At 31.8% G+C, this 21,764-nt stretch overlaps 12 protein-coding genes across 12 annotated transcripts; 5 read left to right on the plus strand and 7 right to left on the minus strand.

The window, feature by feature from the left end:
• Positions 1 to 30: 30 nt before the first annotated feature.
• CHM7 (phosphatidic acid-binding protein CHM7) lies at positions 31 to 1,377 on the minus strand (the record flags this gene model as incomplete). The annotated part of the gene is made up of 1 exon (XM_003687148.1): positions 31 to 1,377. One exon carries the CDS (start codon positions 1,375 to 1,377, stop codon positions 31 to 33), a length of 1,347 nt encoding a protein of 448 aa, XP_003687196.1.
• Positions 1,378 to 1,746: 369 nt separating this feature from the next.
• Positions 1,747 to 2,784, minus strand: PEP8 (retromer subunit PEP8; the record flags this gene model as incomplete). Its single annotated transcript, XM_003687149.1, has 1 exon — positions 1,747 to 2,784. One exon carries the CDS (start codon positions 2,782 to 2,784, stop codon positions 1,747 to 1,749), a length of 1,038 nt encoding a protein of 345 aa, XP_003687197.1.
• A 513-nt stretch (positions 2,785 to 3,297) lies between these two features.
• TIM54 (Tim22-complex subunit TIM54) lies at positions 3,298 to 4,647 on the minus strand (the record flags this gene model as incomplete). Its single annotated transcript, XM_003687150.1, has 1 exon — positions 3,298 to 4,647. One exon carries the CDS (start codon positions 4,645 to 4,647, stop codon positions 3,298 to 3,300), a length of 1,350 nt encoding a protein of 449 aa, XP_003687198.1.
• A 449-nt stretch (positions 4,648 to 5,096) lies between these two features.
• Positions 5,097 to 5,807, minus strand: LOG1 (Log1p; the record flags this gene model as incomplete). The annotated part of the gene is made up of 1 exon (XM_003687151.1): positions 5,097 to 5,807. The coding sequence occupies one exon, from the start codon at positions 5,805 to 5,807 to the stop codon at positions 5,097 to 5,099; it is 711 nt and encodes a 236-aa protein (XP_003687199.1).
• A 416-nt stretch (positions 5,808 to 6,223) lies between these two features.
• On the minus strand, positions 6,224 to 7,489 carry EFM2 (S-adenosylmethionine-dependent methyltransferase; the record flags this gene model as incomplete). Its single annotated transcript, XM_003687152.1, has 1 exon — positions 6,224 to 7,489. One exon carries the CDS (start codon positions 7,487 to 7,489, stop codon positions 6,224 to 6,226), a length of 1,266 nt encoding a protein of 421 aa, XP_003687200.1.
• A 717-nt stretch (positions 7,490 to 8,206) lies between these two features.
• Positions 8,207 to 10,318, plus strand: IKS1 (protein kinase IKS1; the record flags this gene model as incomplete). The annotated part of the gene is made up of 1 exon (XM_003687153.1): positions 8,207 to 10,318. One exon carries the CDS (start codon positions 8,207 to 8,209, stop codon positions 10,316 to 10,318), a length of 2,112 nt encoding a protein of 703 aa, XP_003687201.1.
• Positions 10,319 to 10,704: 386 nt separating this feature from the next.
• On the plus strand, positions 10,705 to 12,279 carry BIT61 (Bit61p; the record flags this gene model as incomplete). Its single annotated transcript, XM_003687154.1, has 1 exon — positions 10,705 to 12,279. One exon carries the CDS (start codon positions 10,705 to 10,707, stop codon positions 12,277 to 12,279), a length of 1,575 nt encoding a protein of 524 aa, XP_003687202.1.
• Positions 12,280 to 12,414: 135 nt separating this feature from the next.
• On the minus strand, positions 12,415 to 13,674 carry YHC3 (amino acid transporter YHC3; the record flags this gene model as incomplete). The annotated part of the gene is made up of 1 exon (XM_003687155.1): positions 12,415 to 13,674. The coding sequence occupies one exon, from the start codon at positions 13,672 to 13,674 to the stop codon at positions 12,415 to 12,417; it is 1,260 nt and encodes a 419-aa protein (XP_003687203.1).
• A 405-nt stretch (positions 13,675 to 14,079) lies between these two features.
• SDH8 (Sdh8p) lies at positions 14,080 to 14,517 on the plus strand (the record flags this gene model as incomplete). The annotated part of the gene is made up of 1 exon (XM_003687156.1): positions 14,080 to 14,517. The coding sequence occupies one exon, from the start codon at positions 14,080 to 14,082 to the stop codon at positions 14,515 to 14,517; it is 438 nt and encodes a 145-aa protein (XP_003687204.1).
• A 104-nt stretch (positions 14,518 to 14,621) lies between these two features.
• On the minus strand, positions 14,622 to 17,234 carry PPS1 (tyrosine/serine/threonine protein phosphatase PPS1; the record flags this gene model as incomplete). The annotated part of the gene is made up of 1 exon (XM_003687157.1): positions 14,622 to 17,234. The coding sequence occupies one exon, from the start codon at positions 17,232 to 17,234 to the stop codon at positions 14,622 to 14,624; it is 2,613 nt and encodes an 870-aa protein (XP_003687205.1).
• A 1,670-nt stretch (positions 17,235 to 18,904) lies between these two features.
• Positions 18,905 to 20,206, plus strand: PAF1 (Paf1p; the record flags this gene model as incomplete). Its single annotated transcript, XM_003687158.1, has 1 exon — positions 18,905 to 20,206. One exon carries the CDS (start codon positions 18,905 to 18,907, stop codon positions 20,204 to 20,206), a length of 1,302 nt encoding a protein of 433 aa, XP_003687206.1.
• A 370-nt stretch (positions 20,207 to 20,576) lies between these two features.
• On the plus strand, positions 20,577 to 21,473 carry TPHA0I02720 (S-formylglutathione hydrolase; the record flags this gene model as incomplete). Its single annotated transcript, XM_003687159.1, has 1 exon — positions 20,577 to 21,473. One exon carries the CDS (start codon positions 20,577 to 20,579, stop codon positions 21,471 to 21,473), a length of 897 nt encoding a protein of 298 aa, XP_003687207.1.
• Positions 21,474 to 21,764: the final 291 nt, after the last annotated feature.

A 21,764-nucleotide genomic window follows, 5' to 3' on the forward strand; every position in this document is an offset into this window, starting at 1 on the left:
TAGTTATGCGTTTTCACAATTATTAAAAAACTATATATGTTCCTGTTCAGGTATACGTTCAGTAGTATTCGGCAGCTTGTTTGCTTCAAAATTTAATTCATCATCTTTTATTGATAATTGGCTTAATTTCCCTAACAGTTCATTGCTAGATTCAGTTTCCTTATTTCCTTCTGTCCTATATTCCTTAGCCTTCTTTTCCTTAGTTTTATTTTCCTTTTCCAAGGTATCTTCTAGTTTCTTAAGATCACTTTCCAATTCGGTATCATCAATTATATTTTCATCATAGGATAAATTAGTCGATGCTAGGGCTTCATTAATATCTTCAGAAATGTGTTTTTGATCCTCAATTTTATTGAGCAATACCTCTACATTCTCAACAGAACCTGTATAGTCATTCAAAGACTTCAGAATATCATGAGATGCTGTTAATGTTTTTACAAGTAAGTTATTCGTTGCCGATGCATCTATTTGATTCTTCATTTCTAACAAATTATTTTTATATCTTAATAAATTCGATAGATGCTTATCAATAATTTTTTTCCCAATTAAGTATTCCTTTCTAGTTTCTCTCCCAATGTTTTTATCCAATATCTTGGCCATTTGTTTGTCATTTTTGTTTTCCAAATATCCTATCTTTAGTTTAATTTTGAATAATGCATCTTTAACCTCTGATATTTTTACATCATTTTCAGTGATTCTATTCTTGGAACCTTCATCAATGATCCATGATTCAGGTATTCCCAGCAATTTAATCACCTCTTTATCATATACCAGAATATTTTTATAATAATCCAAGTATTTTATCAATATTTCTACATCTTCTTTATCTGTGACAACCTCAGAGATGCCTGCTTTCTGGCAAAATTCTTCCTTACACAAGATGCATCCAGTAAAACTTGTAATTTTGCGAATAATGTTTCTTTTGATATTATCATGTATTTTTTCTGAGATTTTAATTAGATTCTGTTTATGGATTAATTCCATTTCTTTCATATACCCAGTACTTGATTCATCTTTTCGACTGACAAACTTTCTACTGAACCCAAGCTTGCTTTTGAACCAACCAACAACATTCGAACCTTCTCCATTTCCCAATAAACCATTAGTAAAGTCCTCAATTGTGACTAGTGTTCCGTCACTTACCATTGAATCAATAACAACATCAATCGATTTTGGAATTCCGTACACTTCCTGATTTAAACTTCTTAAGAAATCATCCCCAATTTTCATTGTCAAACGTTCAACATTTGGCGAGTACTCTGAGAGCAAATACTTCTTCCAAGTTGCTATATTAGCTTGATATCCATCATAATTCAATTCTTGTAATGGCCTAAAATCCTTATATAATGATTCTAGTCTGGATTGTGGTAAACCCATCTGATCTTCTTCTAAATTTCTGATTTAACCCTAAAGTTGTAAGTGATCAACAATGGAGCAGTATTTGAGAGTCAGAAGTAGCGCCAGATATAATATTCTTTGAAATGAATAATATAGTAAACTATTTGAAGGTTTAACTTACACTTAATATATGAAAATCTTATACTATTAGGGCGAAAAATTAAGAGTGCCTTTATAATAACTTTGAAGAAATCAATTTTCGAGGTTGAAATTAATAATTTACTATATTATATTCAGATTAGGTGTACATGTATATATACCACTACGTCAAATAGGATTTTTAATCCTTGTTTGGGGAATGCTTTCAAGAATATCTCCTTACGATAAAGGATAACTATAATAGATGATTTACTTCGAGCGATATATTTTTATCTCTGATTGTTTAAAGTACCTTCTACCGTCTTCATCTATGATGACTAGACTTAGGTAGTTTTTGATATCAAAATAGTTACAGGAAATACTTGGTGTCAGGTCATATCCACTCATGAACAATCTGATTGGAATGGTCTCTCCCTTTACTGGAGAACCATCCATAATCTCGTATCTAATTGCTGTTGAATCAACTAAAGTGTTGGATTGTTGGAGTCCAGATGACTCTCTCGTTATCAGACTCAATTCCATATGTTTTATCTTCAGTCTAGTCAGTAAGAAGTAGATCCTGCCGACTATAACGTCTTTCAGCGAGAATATACTCTTTGTGTACTCGAATTCAATATGCAAGCAGTTTTCAATACCAATATCCAATTTAATGGGCTTTTTCTCAATTGAATCACTGTTTTTGTCATCCTTATCATTTTTCTTAATACCATTAGCCTTCTTTTGTTCTGACATCTTTTTCGTTTGCTCAACTATCTTTTTTACTTCTTCGAGATCCTTGTACAAGTAAACCCAAAATGGCTTAATCTTTGAAATGTCAGTGCCCTTTTTCATTACTGTGACTTTAATGTAGTATGATACATCTACATTCTTACCTCTGTAAGATTCGAATTGCATTGACATATCTTTAAATTTAAAAGGGAAGCTTTGAGAATGGTTTAATTCACCAGCAGGTGAAAGATCGTAAGTCATGCAGATAAATTGTTCAATAGATCTCTTTCGTACATCTATACTCTTGTAACTATTACTCGTGCTATTTCCAGCAGCTTTAACCAAATCAATTGATCCTATTAGCGTGACTTTAATCCCCAAATGTTCCACAATTTTACCTTCTCTAACTCTCACAGTGACATTACCGGATATACTCTCGCCATCTTCGTAGACTGGCAATGAATCACCCAAAACTTTAGAATGCGAACCACTTGCAGGCAATACCTCGACATGCTTCCTCGAATCTTCCTTATCAAACAATATTTCAATGTCAACAGGAGGCTTAAAAAATAAATTCATCTCTAAATATTTCAAAGTTTATTATCTTCGTGCCTATCCCTAATGTATTACTTCAGCGTCAATATCCGACTGATTTTAATGAATTCCAAATGACAAACTGAACCAAGATCAGTACTCTTACCCAAATCAAATAGCAAACTGGAATTATAACATTTCTTAACAATAAACAATAAAGTAATACTATAAGTTATGTCTGTCACTGAGTTTCCTGTTCTTATGTAGTTTCAAGGTCATGGAATAAGGTTCACTCCAGAAGAACTTCCGTAGAAGGTGATTGAGATAGGCGATGAGATTCAAGACATGGACTATTATACATGGTTGATGTTCAATTATAACATCAGCACAGTTAATGACGTTAGGTCGAGGCTCAATTGTTTCATTAGAAGATATTTAACAGTATTCAAGGTTATGTTTTTTATGTACATGCGATATATATATACTAGGGCTCTTATTCATGTTGAAAGGAACAAAAAGCTTTGGAAAGTTATATGTAGACATTATTACAGGTTATAATCATTTGTCTTGTTCTTGAGGAGGGCTTGCACATATATGCATGTATTTTGTCACTCTTGGGTCATCTTTTAGCTCTTGTGTCCATTCACTTTTTCTTTCAAGACCCTGTTTTACCCATTTTGAAGGCCAATCGGATTCTTCCTGTGCTGCTAGTGATAAATCCGCTGACGATTCATATGGTCTTATATTCTTTTGATTTACTAAACTAGCAACCTCTGAGCATACTTCCTCAACGTATTTTCTCTTAGTATAAAATCTATAAATTCTTTCAGGAATAGCCAAAAACCCAATAAGGTTTGGAACAGGGATCACTAGCACTGGTTGGTGTAACATGATAGGTATTTTATTTTGAGGATCTCTGATGATGTCATTACCCTTTAATAATGCTTGTGATATTTCTAATGGAATATCAACTGTAGAATATTGATCAGAAGTTAAATATGGCTTCAGTTTCCGTGTTTCTCTTTTCTCATCATCATCCTCATCATCCTCATTCTCACTATCTTTATCTGTGTCACTTACTTTATTCAAAGTAGGGTTAAGTTCTGTTGAACTCGTTGCAATATTAATATCAACATTGGTAGAGTCATTATCAATTGAAGTGTTACCTTGTGGTTCACTAGCAGGTTCATTATTAATCTCTGCAATGGTTGGTTCAGAAAGTGCCTCTAACGGTCCTAACATACCTTCGTGAATACCATTGATGTACTCTTTATATGACCCCCTTCCTATGCAAATAACGCCACCTGCTAACTCTGGCAATAATGTTTGCGAATCCTCACTGATGATTTCTTTTGGTTTCTCACTTTTGTAAAATATGCCCATGATATCTCTGTAATCAAAGTTCCTTTTGAATTCTTTCCCATTGTCATCTTCAGATTCACCATTACCATTCTTAGCAGTCTCAATTCGCAGTTCACTTTTAGTGTTTTTATCTTCCAATTGTTGTTTCAGTTCTCTTCTCACAGCTCTTATTCTATTAGCAACTTCCGTTCTTATAAGACCTTGCCTATTCTCTTCAATCAGTTCATATTCGTATCCAGAGTAATACAAAATAGGTTTAACGTAACGTCTCCATATTTTCATGGAGACGTCCAAATAGTCACTTGGAGGAGGAGCAATGAAAACAGTGATTTTTCTTGGAACCTCGACGGTGCTGATCTTGGTGTTCGAGTTGCTCTTAACCTCATTAATATACTTTAATCTGATTTTCTTTTGAATATCTTTATCATACAGGACACCTGAAACCAATCCACCAAACACTGTACCAAATATGATCCAGTTCCGTGAAGGTAGTTTAATCCAAGATAAACCCATTGCTTTTAAAGCTGGATTTGGCGGTTTTGACATGCTGTAATAACTATACAATAATGCTCTTTAATACTATTGCTGATGAAACGGCCAATATACAGTATTACAATAGTAAAAGAATAGTTTTTATACCTTTAAATTAACCCATTATCTTTATATTTATGAAGCAAGTTACTATCAAATGTCCAGTATCAATTTGTATTTACGCTCGATAGTAATTTCCAAGCGACTTTAACCAAAAGACAGCCTTCATTGGAGGCTGTTTACAAATATTCAATATAAGATAAATTAGATGTTTATATACACATTTATATATATATAAGTATGCGTATGTATGCATCTCTATCCGCCAACATATATTTTATAACCCTATGGAAGCATATAAATTTATCGTAACGTTTAAATCATATGATTGAGTTCAAGTCTGAGCATTGACGCTACCTGCATTCTATATAAGTGCCTAAGTAATAATTCTGGGAGAACCATTCTCAATGGTCACAGTTCAAATTATCTGTCAAATCATCACTCCAATTTAATGTAAAACGACCATCTGGGATCTTATAGTTATTAATTTTGTCAATGACTTCTTGAGCAGTTTTTGCAACTGCTATGATGTTTCCATTGTTCTTACTGATAAACCCACTTTCAATGGACTTTTTAACGAATTCTAACAAAGGATCATAAAAACCACCGACATTAAATAATACAATTGGTTTATTGTGGATACCTAGTTGAGACCAAGTTATACATTCCATTATCTCTTCCAAGGTTCCGAATCCACCAGGCATAGCAACGAATGCATCACTCTCATTTGCCATCATTTTCTTTCTTGTATGCATATCTGGGACTATAAAAGTTTCACCATACTCTTTTGAGATTGGCGATAGGCCAGAGTGGTTTTCAACACTTTCTTTAATTTTATTATTATAATCATCAATTTCATTTAGATCCACAGTGTTGGACCTCTCTTTATCAACCAATGCATTTGGAATTATCCCTAAAACGGAACCTTTCGATGTACCGTCTCCTTTCATAGTAGTACGAGCGATAGTGCCCATCAAACCTGTAGTCCCACCTCCATACACTAACCTCCATTTATTTGCATTAAGCAATCTACCTAGTTTAGAAGCATGCTCTTCATACACTTTATCGGCACCACTGGCTGAACCACAATAAACACAAACAGATTTCTCAAACATCTTTACTTTGCTCCTAACTATAACTAGTAACTATAATTACAGATCAAATTAGTAATAATTAATAATAAAAATATAAACACAATGTTATCCTTAGTTATAAACATATTTATATCTAGTTTCCTTTATATGCAAATGTTATTTTTTTCAATTAAAGACCTTGTCTCAGATTTAAAGGTTAGAATGGTTCAACAAGCCTTTATTTATAGAACAATGCAACAGTTGCATGGGATGGCGCTACAGAATCATAGCGTTCCAAGAAGTATAGTATAAAGAGATTATTTAACAGATTTCATATGGTTAAGTGTTACAATTTCTTTTGCCTATGGCATCTACTCTAGGAAAGTTAGTTTATATATGCATAAATTCTATAAATCTTCAATTGAAGTTCTCTGAACGGTGTGAATTAATTTGATTGGTTATTTCCATTGTATTTCTTTGTAAAGATACTGCACTTGACCCCAATCATCTTGTCCGTAATCTACTTGTTCATCTGTAAATTTCAAATTGTTTTCCTCTATCAGTCTCCATAGGGTTTCCCTTTCAACCTGATATTTCTCTCTAATAGGAATTTGCATAAAACATCTTGAAACATTACCATCCTTTGGTTTCTTTAAGAATTTAACGATCATATCAACAACCCACTTGGGATGCTCTGGAGAATAAATAGGATCGGCAATCAGAATATATTGAAATGGTTCCTCTGTATGAGTATTTGTAAAACTTGTTGGATCTGTCCAGTTTAATACATCAACTTTACAAAAATCTGATAACTCATTCGTACTAACATTTTTGGCCAAGTTATTGGTAATCTCTGGTAGATCCGTTAAGAATAATTCCATATTCTGCAGATTTTCATTTCCTGCACTTGTTACTTCCTCTTTCCATTTACAACCCCACGATATACCCACGAGACCTGTTCCTGCTCCTAACTCTAACACTCTCACTTTTCTAACATGGCAATTATTAACGTTTATATACTTATTGAAGTTGTTTATTAAGTATTGTGATAGTACCAATGATGATCCCCAGGTCTTCCATCCCAAGTTATCCGCAGTTAATGAAGGCTCATATAATTTTACGATGTGATGCAGATTTTCCAATTTGAATTCTCTAGTCATCGATGGTTGAGCGGTTCTTCCACAATTCTCACTGATTCTTTGGACAACTTCTTTCATTGCCAGATCAATATGTTCTATATCATTCTCTGCTCCAATTGCCAATCTTTTCTCTAGGTTCTTTAATGCTGAGGTATAATAGTTTAATAGACTCTCCTTATCAGAAGTTGATTTAATGACAGGTATTTTTTCAATAATTTTGCTTAAAGTATTTAAGTTGGAGTTTGGAAAGGTTTCTGTATACCATTTCAATAGCTCATCTAAAAGATCGGTTGGCACATCTTTTGCAATATCAGAGTCAACACTTTCGTCACTATTGAAGTTTATTTGAGCATTTGGTCTTAGCAATATTAAGGTACATAGAAGAACTTTTGTATTTGCATATGGAATCAATGGCAAGTCAAGAATGCTCACTATTTTAGCATCACTATCATCAATACTATCACCTAGACCATCCCCATCATTTTCAATCTCAACTTGGCTCTCTTTTGATGAATAACGTGACTGTACAATCACCTCATTGACTCGTTCTTCTTCTGGAGTGAACAGATCTAACGGATCAAACATTTCTACTAGGTCAGCGTCGATTGCCACTTAAGAAATTCTGACGTTCTTTGGAAATCGTCAAATAATATAATATAGTATCTCCTTATTATATTCATCTTCTTATATGTATTTTACGACTCTTTTAGTTATAGTTCGATGATCCATTTGCTCAACAAAATTTTCAGTTTCGTAAATCAACCCTTATGCTGCTATAAATGAGTTGAATGTTAAATTACACTCAGTAATAGATACGATTAGTTAGCATTGTTTAAAACATATAGAACTATATCTATTGTCCAAGCTCTTATGTATTATAATTAGAGTTAGGCTGTACTTGTTGTTCTCTCTTCCTTGTGATTCTTGCAGTACCAGATTCTGGAGTGAAAAGCTAGTCTGTCTGTCGCCCACTAATTCGATGACTTAGATACAATAGTAACTTAATAAACTTAAACAAATAAAAGTTTAATGGATGGTGTATTTGATAGAATCTGAAAAGTATATTTGATTATATAAAACTGAATCTTTTGAAGTATTAATCAAATAATTTCTTACAACAATTTTTGAACGATTATAGTTCCTCTTAAGGGGTCGACAACTTAAGGATACTACTATTTAAGAGCTAAACAATTGAATTAAAATAGTGAAAAGCATAAGTAACAGTAAACTGAAATTACTAAATTGAATTGTAAGAGTATTAATATACATGTTAATACCAGCTCATTTTAAAGTGAATAGAAAATGAGTTTAGTACCATACAGGGAAGACTCCCTAATTTTAGATGATCCTCACTCTAATTCTATTATGATTCTTAACCCATCAGTTGGGTCAGTGAGGTTCTATCAACAATTATACAGTTCTCATTTACATACAAATAACACAAGTGAAGATAATTTCGATATTGAGAAAGTAAATTATTTCCCAAGGCAAAAGGCATCAAGAGATACATTCCAGTTTAATCCAATTTCTACCTTCAGATGCCCACAGTGTGGAACGGAGATTGATCCTATAGTTCGTTTTGAGAATGTAGGAAATAATAACAAACCTAACCAGAAATCTAGCAACGATGACTTTCATGTAGATTCAAACACACACTCCAAATCCAAAGCGACATCTTCTCATTCTGCATATTTTAATTTATCGAAACAATATTTTAATTTACTCGAAAGTAGTCACAAGAGACTAAGATTGCAAGAGATCTCGTATAAAGATGATGAATTAATTAGTGACATCTCTGAAATTAGTAGTAAGTCACCATTTTTTATCCCTGACGATTTATTTATTCCTGGGTATTTCAGAAAATTCTTTAACACCATCGATCTATTAGGCAGAGGTGCAAGAGGTTCTGTGTTTAAAGTTGTGCATAAAATTGGATCCATCGAATTAGGGTTATTTGCTTTAAAAAAGATTCCAATTGGTAATGATAGTCTATGGTTTGAAAAATGTATAAGGGAAGTGAAAGCATTGAACTCCATCACGCATGAGACTGTTAATTTAATAACATATAACCATGTCTGGCTAGAGATGGAACGCTCTAATGGACTCGTCCGAACTGTGGCAGGTGACAGCATTAGTCAAGGAGAAGAGATGATACCATGTCTGTTTATTTTACAACAGTACTGCCCTGGTGGTAACTTAGAAGAGGTAATTCAAAATAAGGTATTTCAAAAGTCTAACGAATTTACCACAAATGCAGAAAGGAAGAAAATATTCAAACTTGAAAGAGCAAGGAAAAATTCAAATGTTACAAGGCAACTTGGATTATCCACAATTCAAATTACTGATATAATTAGAAATATAGCCAATGGTTTGAAAGAGTTGCATGATTTAGGATTAATTCATCGAGATCTTAAACCATCCAATTGTCTACTGGTCCATGAGTATGAACAAAACTTGCCTGATATCGATCCAAAGGATTCGAATAATGAATGGCATTTTCCACCAATTGTCATTGGTGATTTGGGTGAGAGTCAAGTGTTTGGTGAATCCAGATCCGCAACTGGTGCTACAGGAACCCTTGAATTTACCGCACCTGAAGTAATCATACCTGGTGAAGTCAATACCAATCCTAACTTTGGTTCTATTGATTCGTACAATGAATATTCTTACTCTTCAGATATATACTCATTGGGTATGATTCTATATTTCATAATATTTGGAGAACTTCCATTTGGCATAGATTTGGAACTACCTCAGTTGAAATCTAGCATTATAAACCTAAAAACATTTGATAAAGATAGCCTGATTAAGAAACATGTTGAAATGAATTTAAAGCCAATTAACTACAACATATTTAATCTCATGCTTCTATTGATTTCCAAAGATCCAAACAACAGACCAAAAGCTTCTGAAATTGACGAATTACTTGATATAATTTTACAGGGAAACAAAGGAAATCACCATGTCAGTGTCAGTCACAATGGAGACTTAAAGGATGAAGAAGGCGATGTTTCCATCACAACAGAATCAAGAAGTAAACAACAAAGAAGTGCCACATCAACAATTCAAGCAATGCCTGTTAACAATGAAAGACAAATGATTACTGTAAATTATAGAATCAAACCAGCAGCTAATAACATATCATATTCCACTTCTAAATCATTATTCAAGATGTTTAAGGATGTATCGCTAACAAGTTCAATCATTCTAATAGAGTCATCCATAGTTTATTTCGTCACTTCCTACTCCTCACCAAATAGTATCTCACAACTTATATCTTGTATACTGTGGGGGTTATCTATAAAAAGATCACTTAAAATTCAATCATTAATACTGTTATTACAATTAGCAATGCTACTTAATGTGTTCTATTCTGACTACACTCAATTCCTATTAACTATATTACATAAGTAAAATATTCTTCTCGATATGATTTTATATAAAAATATATCAAAAACTAAACAACCATATCTGCGTCCCTAGCACAAATGCAAATAACGATTTCAATCTGTTATATCTAATCTATTCAATCTGTCTCACAATTATTGTTCTCACCTCTTGACCCTAAATTGGAATTCATTGCCTTTCACTAAAGTTCGAAAAAGTCACTACTATAAAAATAGATAACCTTTAAAAAGACCACTTTTAATAAGATCTATAAAAGTTAATATTTATAAGTATATAGTTTGTTAAACTATAGTTTTATAGTGACCTGTAATAGAGTAACGGTTGGATATATTCTATTTGATTCGAAGTTTCAGGATCTTTTTACCAGGGCTGATCCAGTAAACGGTATCATCATGAGCCATCATTTAAATAGACAAAGAAGTGCGACAACCCTCCTCCCAAATACAAATTCTAACGAATTAAATGCAAATACTAATAGAGCAAGATTCCACAGTGTTTCTTCTGATATCGTTCCCCAGAAGCTATATATTCCCGAAGATGATTCACCAATGCTGAAGTCTGTAAGGTCACCGACCAACAATGTTCCTAATATTTCAAATGTAGGTTTTCAATCAATTTTTGAAGGTGGTGGGCAAAGGAGATCAAAACAAAGCTTACTCTCTTTTGATGAAAATGACAATCATTTGAAACATACTGCATCACTAAGGAGCAATCCGTCTAGTTTATCTTTTGACAATGACGATATCATGAAGTTTGGAGATGCAACTTCTATGAAAAGTGTCTTTACATCATCCTCTAGTTTGAAAAATAGGAGAGCATCAAATATATTCAGTAGATCCAAGGATATGTCTACTTCCAATGATGCCACAAAGAAATTAAACAACATTTCAAGGAAACAGAGTGATGCAAGTGTAGCTCAATCATACAAGTCAACTAAATCAGGGACGTTATCGAAGGTGGCAAGAAAAATATTCCATCGTAAACAAAATAGGCATGATGGCGAGGTAGCAGTAGAACAAGTTGTTCCAAGTTCGTTAAGTAAGTTTTTACATCCATCTTACTTAATTCATAGAAATCAATCACAATTTATTCATAATTCAAATACTTTGGCAGACTCTGGAAGATCAGTATATTCTTTCAACCCGACTTTAACTACTAACCATTTAGAAAATATGGCCTTAATGAATAATGAGGTTAACAACAGTTCCACTAACTCTACGATGATGTTGCATGATTTATTAAAAAATTTACCATCATTAGAAGCAAATTATAAGAATTTTAATATCCAGGAATTAACAATTCTAACGGGCAATGTATGGGGTGTATTCTGTAATGTTATTATAGAACTGTTTAAGAGAAAAAGACTATGGCAATTACCTGCTAAAATTGAGGATTTTAACAAGGTATTAAGTTTTTACGCATTTTTGAAAACTGATTCTAAAGTTGCATCCCCCCAGGTAACTTTTCTCAATGAATTAGAAGAATTTATATCATCTTCATTGTATGTCCTTGAAAATCAGATTATTTTTAACTACACAAACGAGAACACTATGAATACCTTGTTAAAAAGATTAGGCGTTATTTGGCAAGTATTTTATCAACAAGTCTACTATGATGTAATGTCAGTTCTTCTGCCGTTAGAGGAGAGTTTTAGGACACATCCAGACTATTGGGGATATAGCACATACTCTGATTCTTATGAAATGATATCTGTTGACCATATTCTATTGAAATGTTTTAGAGACTGTATTGTCTTACCATACTATCAAAATTTTGGCAACAGAGATAATGGAGTGAGTAAAAGCTTCCAAATATATATTTACAGTGAAGAAGAAGAGAATGGTGTCACTGACCAGGACAAATTGATATTACTACAGTGCTTTGGGATTTTAAGCACTATACAAGGTAATGATGAGAGCCAAAAGATTCTAGAAGAACTTTTGGAGGGTATTAGAATGAGTATTTAGGAACTTTATAATGAAAATAATAACTTTTGCATTTCTATCTATAGATATACTATAAAATAATATATAAAAGTCTGCAGATAAATTTAACTTTTTTTAAAAGGAACATCTATGTAGATTCCAGTTTAAGTGAAATATTTACTCCAATTGACACCAGGGCCTTCCATCATTAACTTGATGCCTGCAAAGTTCAGGTTCCAACATTAATCCAATCAATGCTGCAAAAAATATACCGGATGAATCAGCTATGGAAGTAGCACCTAAACTAAATTCAATTTTCTGAGGTTCAACATCTTCCAAAATATTCATAAACGTATTAACATAGGATGAGCCTCCTATTAAACCTTCATATAAAATCAAAATCATCAATATCCATGGGGTTTTAATTATAAAGTACCATGATTGTATTATAGCTAAAAGGAAGTTGAATCCTTGTAAGTATGATAACAAAAATAACTTTTTAAATCTAAAGTAACTAGCTGTCGATCTAGAAATAAATACACCACATTGATACAACGTTCCATACAATACATATAGGTCTCTATAAGAATGATAGAAATGTAAGTTCTCTGTTTCATTGATTGGAAAAAGTAACGTCGGTGACACAGCTTGATTTATCAAATATTCAAATAGATAGACTATGGATAATGGTAACATATATGGCACAAATAATGGTTTCAGTTTCTCAACTGTTCTTAAAAACTCCAATTTAAGACAATCTAACCTAAATTGCAAATCAGGTGGATCTAGTAAAAGCGAAGGATGCCCAGTATCACAGCGTTCATTTTCTTCTTCATCTAATAAAAGAATTTCATTTGTACTTTCTATATTTATATTATCATTAGTACTATCTGCCAATGTATAGTTTCTATCATCTAGTTTAAAATACAGTAGGAATGCGAATGGCATTATGCTAAACAGCAACAGTGTTTGCCTGGGTGAAAACTTTAATATTGAAGTTAACAGCATATATACACTACTGCCCACCAGTCCTGCTGCACCTGTTCCAGATGACCATCCATTCAGACTGGTGTGCCTATAGTAATGCGTTAATTGTAGAAATGTAGTCTCTCCAAAACCTGACGAAAGAGAAGTCAAGCAGATTCCTAAAAGAGATACTAGAACAGATTTCTGGGACACCAAATACATTCCAATACAACTTAATAGAATCAAACACCATATCCTATTTGAGTATTTAATTCTGTCTATAAAAAAGGGAGAAGCAATTTTGATTATAAATGATGGTAAAATGTCGGCTAAGAGGACTATCGACTTGGGTAATCTTATCTTAACAATATCAATAGCAGCAACTAAAATTACCACATACAAAACATTGTTAATTAGACCAAAGCTCCAGAAATAAATGTATATTTTTTTGTAATTGTGATCTATGTTCATTTACATGCAATTATACTTAATTAATAACAAACCAAACTAAATTAATAGAAACCGAATGATCTGTCTTGTAAGTAAACTGTACAGCTGTATGCTCTCTTTATATAACAATATTTCATACCGTTGTAAAATCGGTAAACTATACCAATTATATAGTTAGTTTAAACTATTCCCTTAAACTATGCATTAGATAATTATATATAGCACATATTGTTCTCGGAGGTCGCTTTTAATTAGACGACTATTAAAATAATCAAAATTAATCATTATACAATATAAGAAGTAATCAATGTTTAGTAAATGGACTTTATCATTACATCAAGATACTGGTTTAAAGTCCTTTTTAAGTAACAGTAAAATAAAAAATAAACATACGACAATATAATAATAATATAGACTGAATTTCCTATGAGATACTCGACGTTATCAAGCTCAATAAGATGTGCCCTGCAGCTCTCTGCAAAAAATGATATTTATTCAAGGAGAGGTATCCAATACTTCAGAACGTTAATAAATCAGCGTAAATTTAATACAAAACAAGTACCTAGTCCACCCAAACTTCCAAAAACAGAACAAGATGAATTCGAAAAATTACAAAAGATAGCTCAAACTCAAGTAATTATTGATGGCTACAATGAAGAAATCAAGAACAACCCTACAAAAGAGAGTTTGCAGAATGCTATCTTAACCAAAAATGACATTGGTGGCTTTTCACCAGAGTTTAGAAAGACCATCCCCGAGTTTGAAGGTGATGTTAATCCTAAGACAGGTGAAGTCGGTGGCCCTAAACAGGATCCATTAAGACACGGTGACTATTCATTCAATGGTAGAGTTACCGATTTTTAAATATATTCTTCTCTGTTAAAATATACATATTTGTATATATATCTTATTCCTTTTACAAAAAATGTTAAAATTGTAAGGACTTTTTAATAAATGCATGTTCTTTTTTATATATATTTACTATTCAATTCGTGAATAGAACGACACAATATATGCCAATCGTCTTTATCTTCATGATGTTTTGCTTGCCGCCATTTCAACAAATCATACATAAACATTAGAGTTGGTTGTATAATGATGTTAAGTCTTCTTGCTCGTACATATAAATAGGCTTGTAATAAATTACAATTCAATCTTTTAATGCATTCAGCTATGCATACAGAAGCCGAACGTGATACACCAACCATACAATGCACTAATACTTTCCCTTTTTTTTGATAACACTCATCTATGAATTCCAACGCTTCATCAAGCTGATCAGATATTGTATCTTGACCATTATCAAGTAAGTTATTAATTTTTAGTATTTTAAAACCATCTTTTTCAATAATTTCAGACCAGCTAGAATTATCGGATTTATTATAAGAATTAATCTGTTTACTGATTGTAGCTCTTCGTAATCCATTAGCTCGAACATTGGTTGCTTGTAATATAGGATTAGGAATGGGGTTTGAGATACCCCTCTTTCTAGAGTAAATGTCGGTGCTATCATCTTCTAACCATGTAATAGTTTCTCCAACAGAAATGATATAGTTTATACCAAGCTGTTTCAATAGATAATTGGACTGGGTATGTTCCAATGACCCCAGATATAGATGAGGTAAAATTTTAGAAGGGAATGGTCCTTTAATTTTTGAAAAGTCTGATTCAGGAGGAACTTGAATAAAGAATATTTTGCTAAACATTTCTGGCGTAATTTCCAGTGGCTCCATTGACTTATTTGCATTAAAACTTTGTTTGTATTTCATAAAATTAACCTCTTTGTTTGGGCTAAATTCTTGTAATAGTAACTGGAGATGCCCTAGAACTTGTAGGTCACTGTGGAAAAGAAAAAAACTCCTATCGTATTTTAAATGTAACTTTAACATAGTTTTTTCCAGAGGGAGATTCCAGTAAAATATCAAGTAAGCTACTAGCAAAAATGATGTCTCTGTATAACCATTTGCACAATAAAATAATGTTTGAACATCATGAAATTCAGATAAATAATAAATCATATAGCACGTATTCAATATAATATTGATAGAAGAAATGTTCAAATTTCCTAAACCAATCGAACCAGAACTAGGGAACATATAATGCACTTGCTTATCATGTGCATTATTCAATTTATCAAAAGCGGAACAGACATCTTTCATCGTCGGTAATGGAGCATGTTCAAAGCAATTAATAAAAAGACAAATTGGTTTCGTTAATTTAGGAATATTAAATATACCGGAATCATTTAAATGAATATGCTGATGGTTGTATACAACATCACGAATCGTACAAATAGTTTTCAAGTCAATACAATTGAAATCAGTACGTTTACGTATAATTTTATTAACATCGGGTTCTGACTCGTCGTTGTTAACTTTTAACTTTGAAAGTAATTGATATATATGAAAATCAGTTAAATTCCCAGCCCATATTTTGGAACTTTCATCAATTTTACTTATTGAAGTTAACTTCGTTATTTCTAGTTTTTCATGATAACTAATATTTGTTTCCCAACAATTAAAAGTTGCTATATCAAATTCAGATAATAATTGATTCGGTTTTTTCTTTAATGTCTTTATATTCATTGGTTCAATCGCTATTAATTCCTTCGGGATATCACTCAACGTATTATATTTCATGACCATTATGTTTATATCTACAAGATTATTATTATTCATTTTATTGTTACTTCCCTTCTGATATGATATGTTTATAAAATTTATCGCAATCTTAAGCAATATCAAAAGACCATAACAATTGTCACAGTAAGAATGTGGAGTAATAATATTAGTATCCGAATGGTCATTGTGAAAACAGTATAGTATTACAGTTTTTGATAATTCAAAAGATTTTGAGCATTGTAAATCGAATCTCCTAAAGATATTGGATTGCTTCCATTTCGTTGACGACCTCACAGTATCTCTTTGGATATTATTCGAAACCGAATTAGCGACATATGTTTCTTTAGTTTTTAGCTTTTCTAATATATTACAATCCGTTTTTAAAAATGGAAAGATATTAAATTTTATGCATGTAGCTATGAGGTTGTCGATATTTGTTAAAGAATCATTTTTCAGAAACCCACTTTCATTTACATCCAAAGTTTTAAATAAGACTTCTCTAACAAATTTATACTTGCTTTCTAAATTAATCAAATGAATGTTGTTCTTGCAATCATTTACAAAATCGTTGTCATCAATCGATATGAAGATGTCTTTTGGATCTATGGAAGATTTTAAAATCCCTGAATTTCCGATTGTTTCATTCTTTGGGCAACAAGAGTTTTTTGATCTCATGAATAATAATGAATCTAAAGTACCATCTGGTTTTTGGACACTATTATTTGCTATTGAATATAACCAAGGAAACATTACATTATGTGAAGGTAATTCACTAGAATTATTTTCTTCTTTGAATAATTTTAAAGCATCTAAAGGATCGATATACTCAACATTACTACCATTGAAAGTTAAATAATCGGTTGATTTCCTTCTTTTCATCCCAATTGAACCATTATTATCGTAATTTTTGGATAATCGAAGATTATTAGATGCCTCTACTGAATTATGATGATGCTTCATATTCGTAGCCTTATAAATTGATATAAAATGTTTCAGCTTTAGTTAACAATTCAAATAGTGAGCTATATTAATGTAGAGTTACCAAATTTATCATACAATATCAAGATCAATCATTAAAGTAGTGGATTCGAAAAAGATAAATAAATAAAAAGAAATTGAATTATGACAGAGGTAAGCTTTAAAAAAAATATTAATAGATTGTTGATAATAAGAAATTCAAATTTGGAAAATTCCCTGTTACAATATTTCAAATGTTATTCAAATTATTCAAATTATTCTCAAACGTTGTTGTTAAGGTGGGAGGTCCTTAAAACTCAAAATATTTGACTGTAACTTTTAATGACTAGTAAGTAACTGACACAACACCAATACCTCTTTAAATATTTGTAATTGTAATTCTTTCTCTGACTTTTAAATCAATGATTTGCTAAGTTGTTTTTGAGTAAATAAATTGATAAGACTTAAAATACGACAGTAATAAAAAATAAAGGATAATATTCATTGCATTACATTTTACTATTATCATACTCTCACCAACATTAACCATTATTATTGTTACTGTTTTTCTAAAACTTACAAAAAAAAAAAAACCAAATAAATAATACACACTAAAATATGTATGGTCTTACCATTTAGCCAAATTTCTTTTAACCGGCTTTGTAACATTACTCTAAACTAACATGTATTTCAATTCAAAGAGAAACTAGACAATAATAATAAAATATAAAAATCACGTGACTTAAATTACAAATTACAAATTACAAATTAGATCAAAAATTAAGATTCACATAATAAAAACCAAAAAAGTGTCACAAAAGGAACCAAAATATTTTTTAAAAAATGGGGAAAACCTCCTTTATTTATAGTTTTTCTTTCTTTTAAGATCTTTCATTTCAGTAAATCAATTGGAATACCTTAAATTTATAAAGTATCTCCCCTAATTTCATTTTTAAGATACATAGCGTGACTCATTTTTTATTTTAATAATTGATTTTATAAGCACAAATATGTTATAACTACTCTACTTTACATCGCTGCTCATACATATAACTTGAGTATACTATAAAATATTGGTTTAAGATGTTTGCAGATATATATATATATAGATAGATATATAGATGTCTTCAAGTAACAGTCAAAAACTATCGTTCGAAGTTGACGGTGTTACCCAAGAGAGCATAAAACTACTTAGCCGCTGAGGTGTGATATATCAAAATCTATCTCATTTAACCAAACTTTGAAACTATGGTGCCTATTGAGTATTATTTCAACGATGCATATATATATTTAGTGTCCACCACTTGCATACAAAGTTTAGTGACTAATATGGGGATGTCCTTCCTATTAATTGTATTGCAGAACAATCCGCGTTACCCAGCCATGGATTTTATTTATGTTCAATCTTAGCGAGTAGTTAAGTTATTACTCCCCGCCCAAAAAAGTTTGACAATGTTATTTTTAAGCGAAAGATATATTTGAAAAATTCTTTAAACATTGAATTATTTTCGTTGCCTAAACGGTATGCTATCTTTAATGTCATTTGAACATCATCAAAGCTTTATAAAGAAATAAACTATATCAACTCTAGAAGCTAGCATTCTCCATATTAATTGAAAATAAAAAGGGGACAGTGAATTGCTTTTGTACAGGGAACTATACTATAAGAGAAGATGTCAAAGAAACAGGAATACATTGCGAATATAAATTATCAAAACAATTTACCAGAACCTACTATACCTCCTACTTTAATTAAATATAAAAACAATGATGATGAAGATGTTGGTTCTGCCCATTTAATTACGTCATTATACTCGAAGGTCAACGTCAATAATCTAATTAAAATTAATGAAGATTTAGGTATGGAATTGGATTTGCTTAAAATTCCTGGTGTTTTGAATAATTCCGATTTAACATTTTTAAATGGATTTGATAATATCAAGTTGGATGAAAAGGATAAGATTTTATTAAGGGACCCAGGAGTTGATAGATTGGCAAAATCTGATTTATCAAAAGTTTCATTTTTAAGAAGAACTGAATATGTTTCGACTTCAATTGTTTCTCATAATGATTCCTCCATGCTAGCAAACAAAAAAAGAGGACGTTTGGATAACAATATAGATGATGCTGATAAGGTTCTTAACACTTCTGAGATCGTGGAAAGAATAGAAAGTAGTTTTGATAAAAACAATTCTGATTTGGAAAAATTGAGACATCCTATAAAGAAGAAGTTGACAGCAGTGAAGTCTTGGAATTTTTTACCAGATACCGCGTCTATGGATCAAAACTATTTCATATTAAGATTGGTAGGTAGTGCCAAGTTAGATGCTCAAGAAAGAAGTAAGCTTGCGTTAGACACAGCTGTCTTTAGACCAGTCGAATTAGAGGAAGACGATTGGATTTCAATGTATACAACCGATTCTAAGGATTCGAAATTATTGGCAAATGACTTAGAAAGAACTTTAGAGGATACTGGTACTGTGGCGAGTGACAACAAAACATATCCATTCAAGAGATTGAGAGATTTTGATATGCAACAAATGCAATCCATGGAAGATGCTACGGCTACAAATAAAAATGAAATTAAAGATGTAGCTTTAGTTTTTAACGATGAAAAGAACACAGTATACTATAAACCAATTCGTTCGAGAATTGAATTAAAAAGAAGACGTGTTAATGATGTGATTAAACAACTCGTGAATGAACACAAATTAGATCAAATTAATGTCAAATTAAGAAATCCGACCACAAACGAATCAAGTCTTAGGGATAAAATCAGAACCAGGTTCGACCCAATTGATTTCCCATATGTTGAAGAAGAAATTGAAGTATCACAAATTGAAAGTCAACCATCTAATAGTGTCGAGCAAACTACTGATAGTAGTATAAATGAATCAAATTCTAGTACAAGTCTTAATGAAGATACGAAAGACAAAAGTGAAGAAGCGGCATTGGAAAAAGAAGATGCATTGTAGTATTTTTAACAGAGACTCATCACATTGTAATATAAGATATCATGCTGTATATATTAAATTGGTAGGACATCTTATGGAGCCAAATATTATGATCAACTGCATTGATAAAACAATAACATAAACCATCATCTCCGGGTTCAAAATTGTGTATACACACACGTATATATATATATAAATCACGTTGTACGAAATGTATATCATAAATATACAACATTTAAAGGATATCCATACAATATTAACAGTATATAACTAACTCCGAGCATTGAAAGATGCATATGTATATATCCTTACGGTTTACAATAATCCTAAATAACACTATATTCAACACTCTGACCTGCTTCGATAAAAAAGTTCACTTATTGAAATACAAATGAGCATCACTATCAATAAGGAATTAGCCTCATGTGGTGGCAGACTGATCAAACTGTCTCACGAATCTATTAGCACCCATACAAAAATGGATGTTAATATATATTTGCCAAAACAATTTTATGATGACACTCACTCAGCTCCAATCCCTACTCTATACTACTTATCTGGTCTAACTTGTTCTCCAGAGAATGCTTCAGAAAAGGCATTTTGGCAACCTCAAGCAGACAAATATGGGTTCGCGGTTGTGTTCCCAGACACTTCACCAAGAGGTGAGGGCGTAGCTACTGATCCAGAAAATAGTTGGGATTTCGGAATTGGTGCAGGATTTTACGTAAATGCCACTGAATCGCCTTACGTTAAACATTATCACATGTATGATTACGTCCACAAGGAACTACCAGTAGTTTTAAATGATCATTTCAATAAAGCTAGCAAGAGAGTTGATTTTACTGAGAATATATCGATTACAGGCCACTCAATGGGTGGTTATGGTGCGTTAGCAGGTTTCTTAAGGAATATTTCTGACAATAAATACAAATCATGTTCTGCATTTGCCCCAATTGTAAATCCTTCTGCTGTTCTATGGGGTGAAAAAGCTTTTTCTGGTTATCTAGGTTCTGATAAATCTACTTGGCTGGAATATGATCCTTGTGAACTAATAAAAAAGACAGAAAATATTAAAAATTCTATTTTATTAATACATGTTGGTACAAATGATCCTTTCCTAAAAAATCAATTGAAACCAGAAAACATTTTAGAAGCCTCTAAAGGCACTTCTTGGGAAAACAAGATAGATGTGAAACTGGCAGTAGGTTTCGATCATTCTTACTATTTCATCAGCACCTTTGTTCCTGAGCATGCTGAATTTCATGCTAAAGCCTTAGGCCTTATTTAAATATCTATAGTTTTTTAAGTACACATGTGAAGTCTATTAACATGAATCACAATTTCTTATCATTTGAAATTCAATTTAATTTCGATAAAGTGACATTATCTTATTCCTGTCATCTATATATTTTCAATCATTACTATTGCGCATAATCGAGCGCTAACTTAAAAGTGATATATATTGTGAAAAATTTTTATTGAAAAAATATCAAACTCATCTCATCGCAAAGTTCATCTCAATATTTATTGAGACATGTAAGATAGAATAGTTTAAGTGTACTCAATATAAGTTTTTAGC

Source organism: Tetrapisispora phaffii, chromosome 9 (assembly GCF_000236905.1).
Source record: "Tetrapisispora phaffii CBS 4417 chromosome 9, complete genome".
Taxonomy (NCBI): domain Eukaryota; kingdom Fungi; phylum Ascomycota; class Saccharomycetes; order Saccharomycetales; family Saccharomycetaceae; genus Tetrapisispora; species Tetrapisispora phaffii.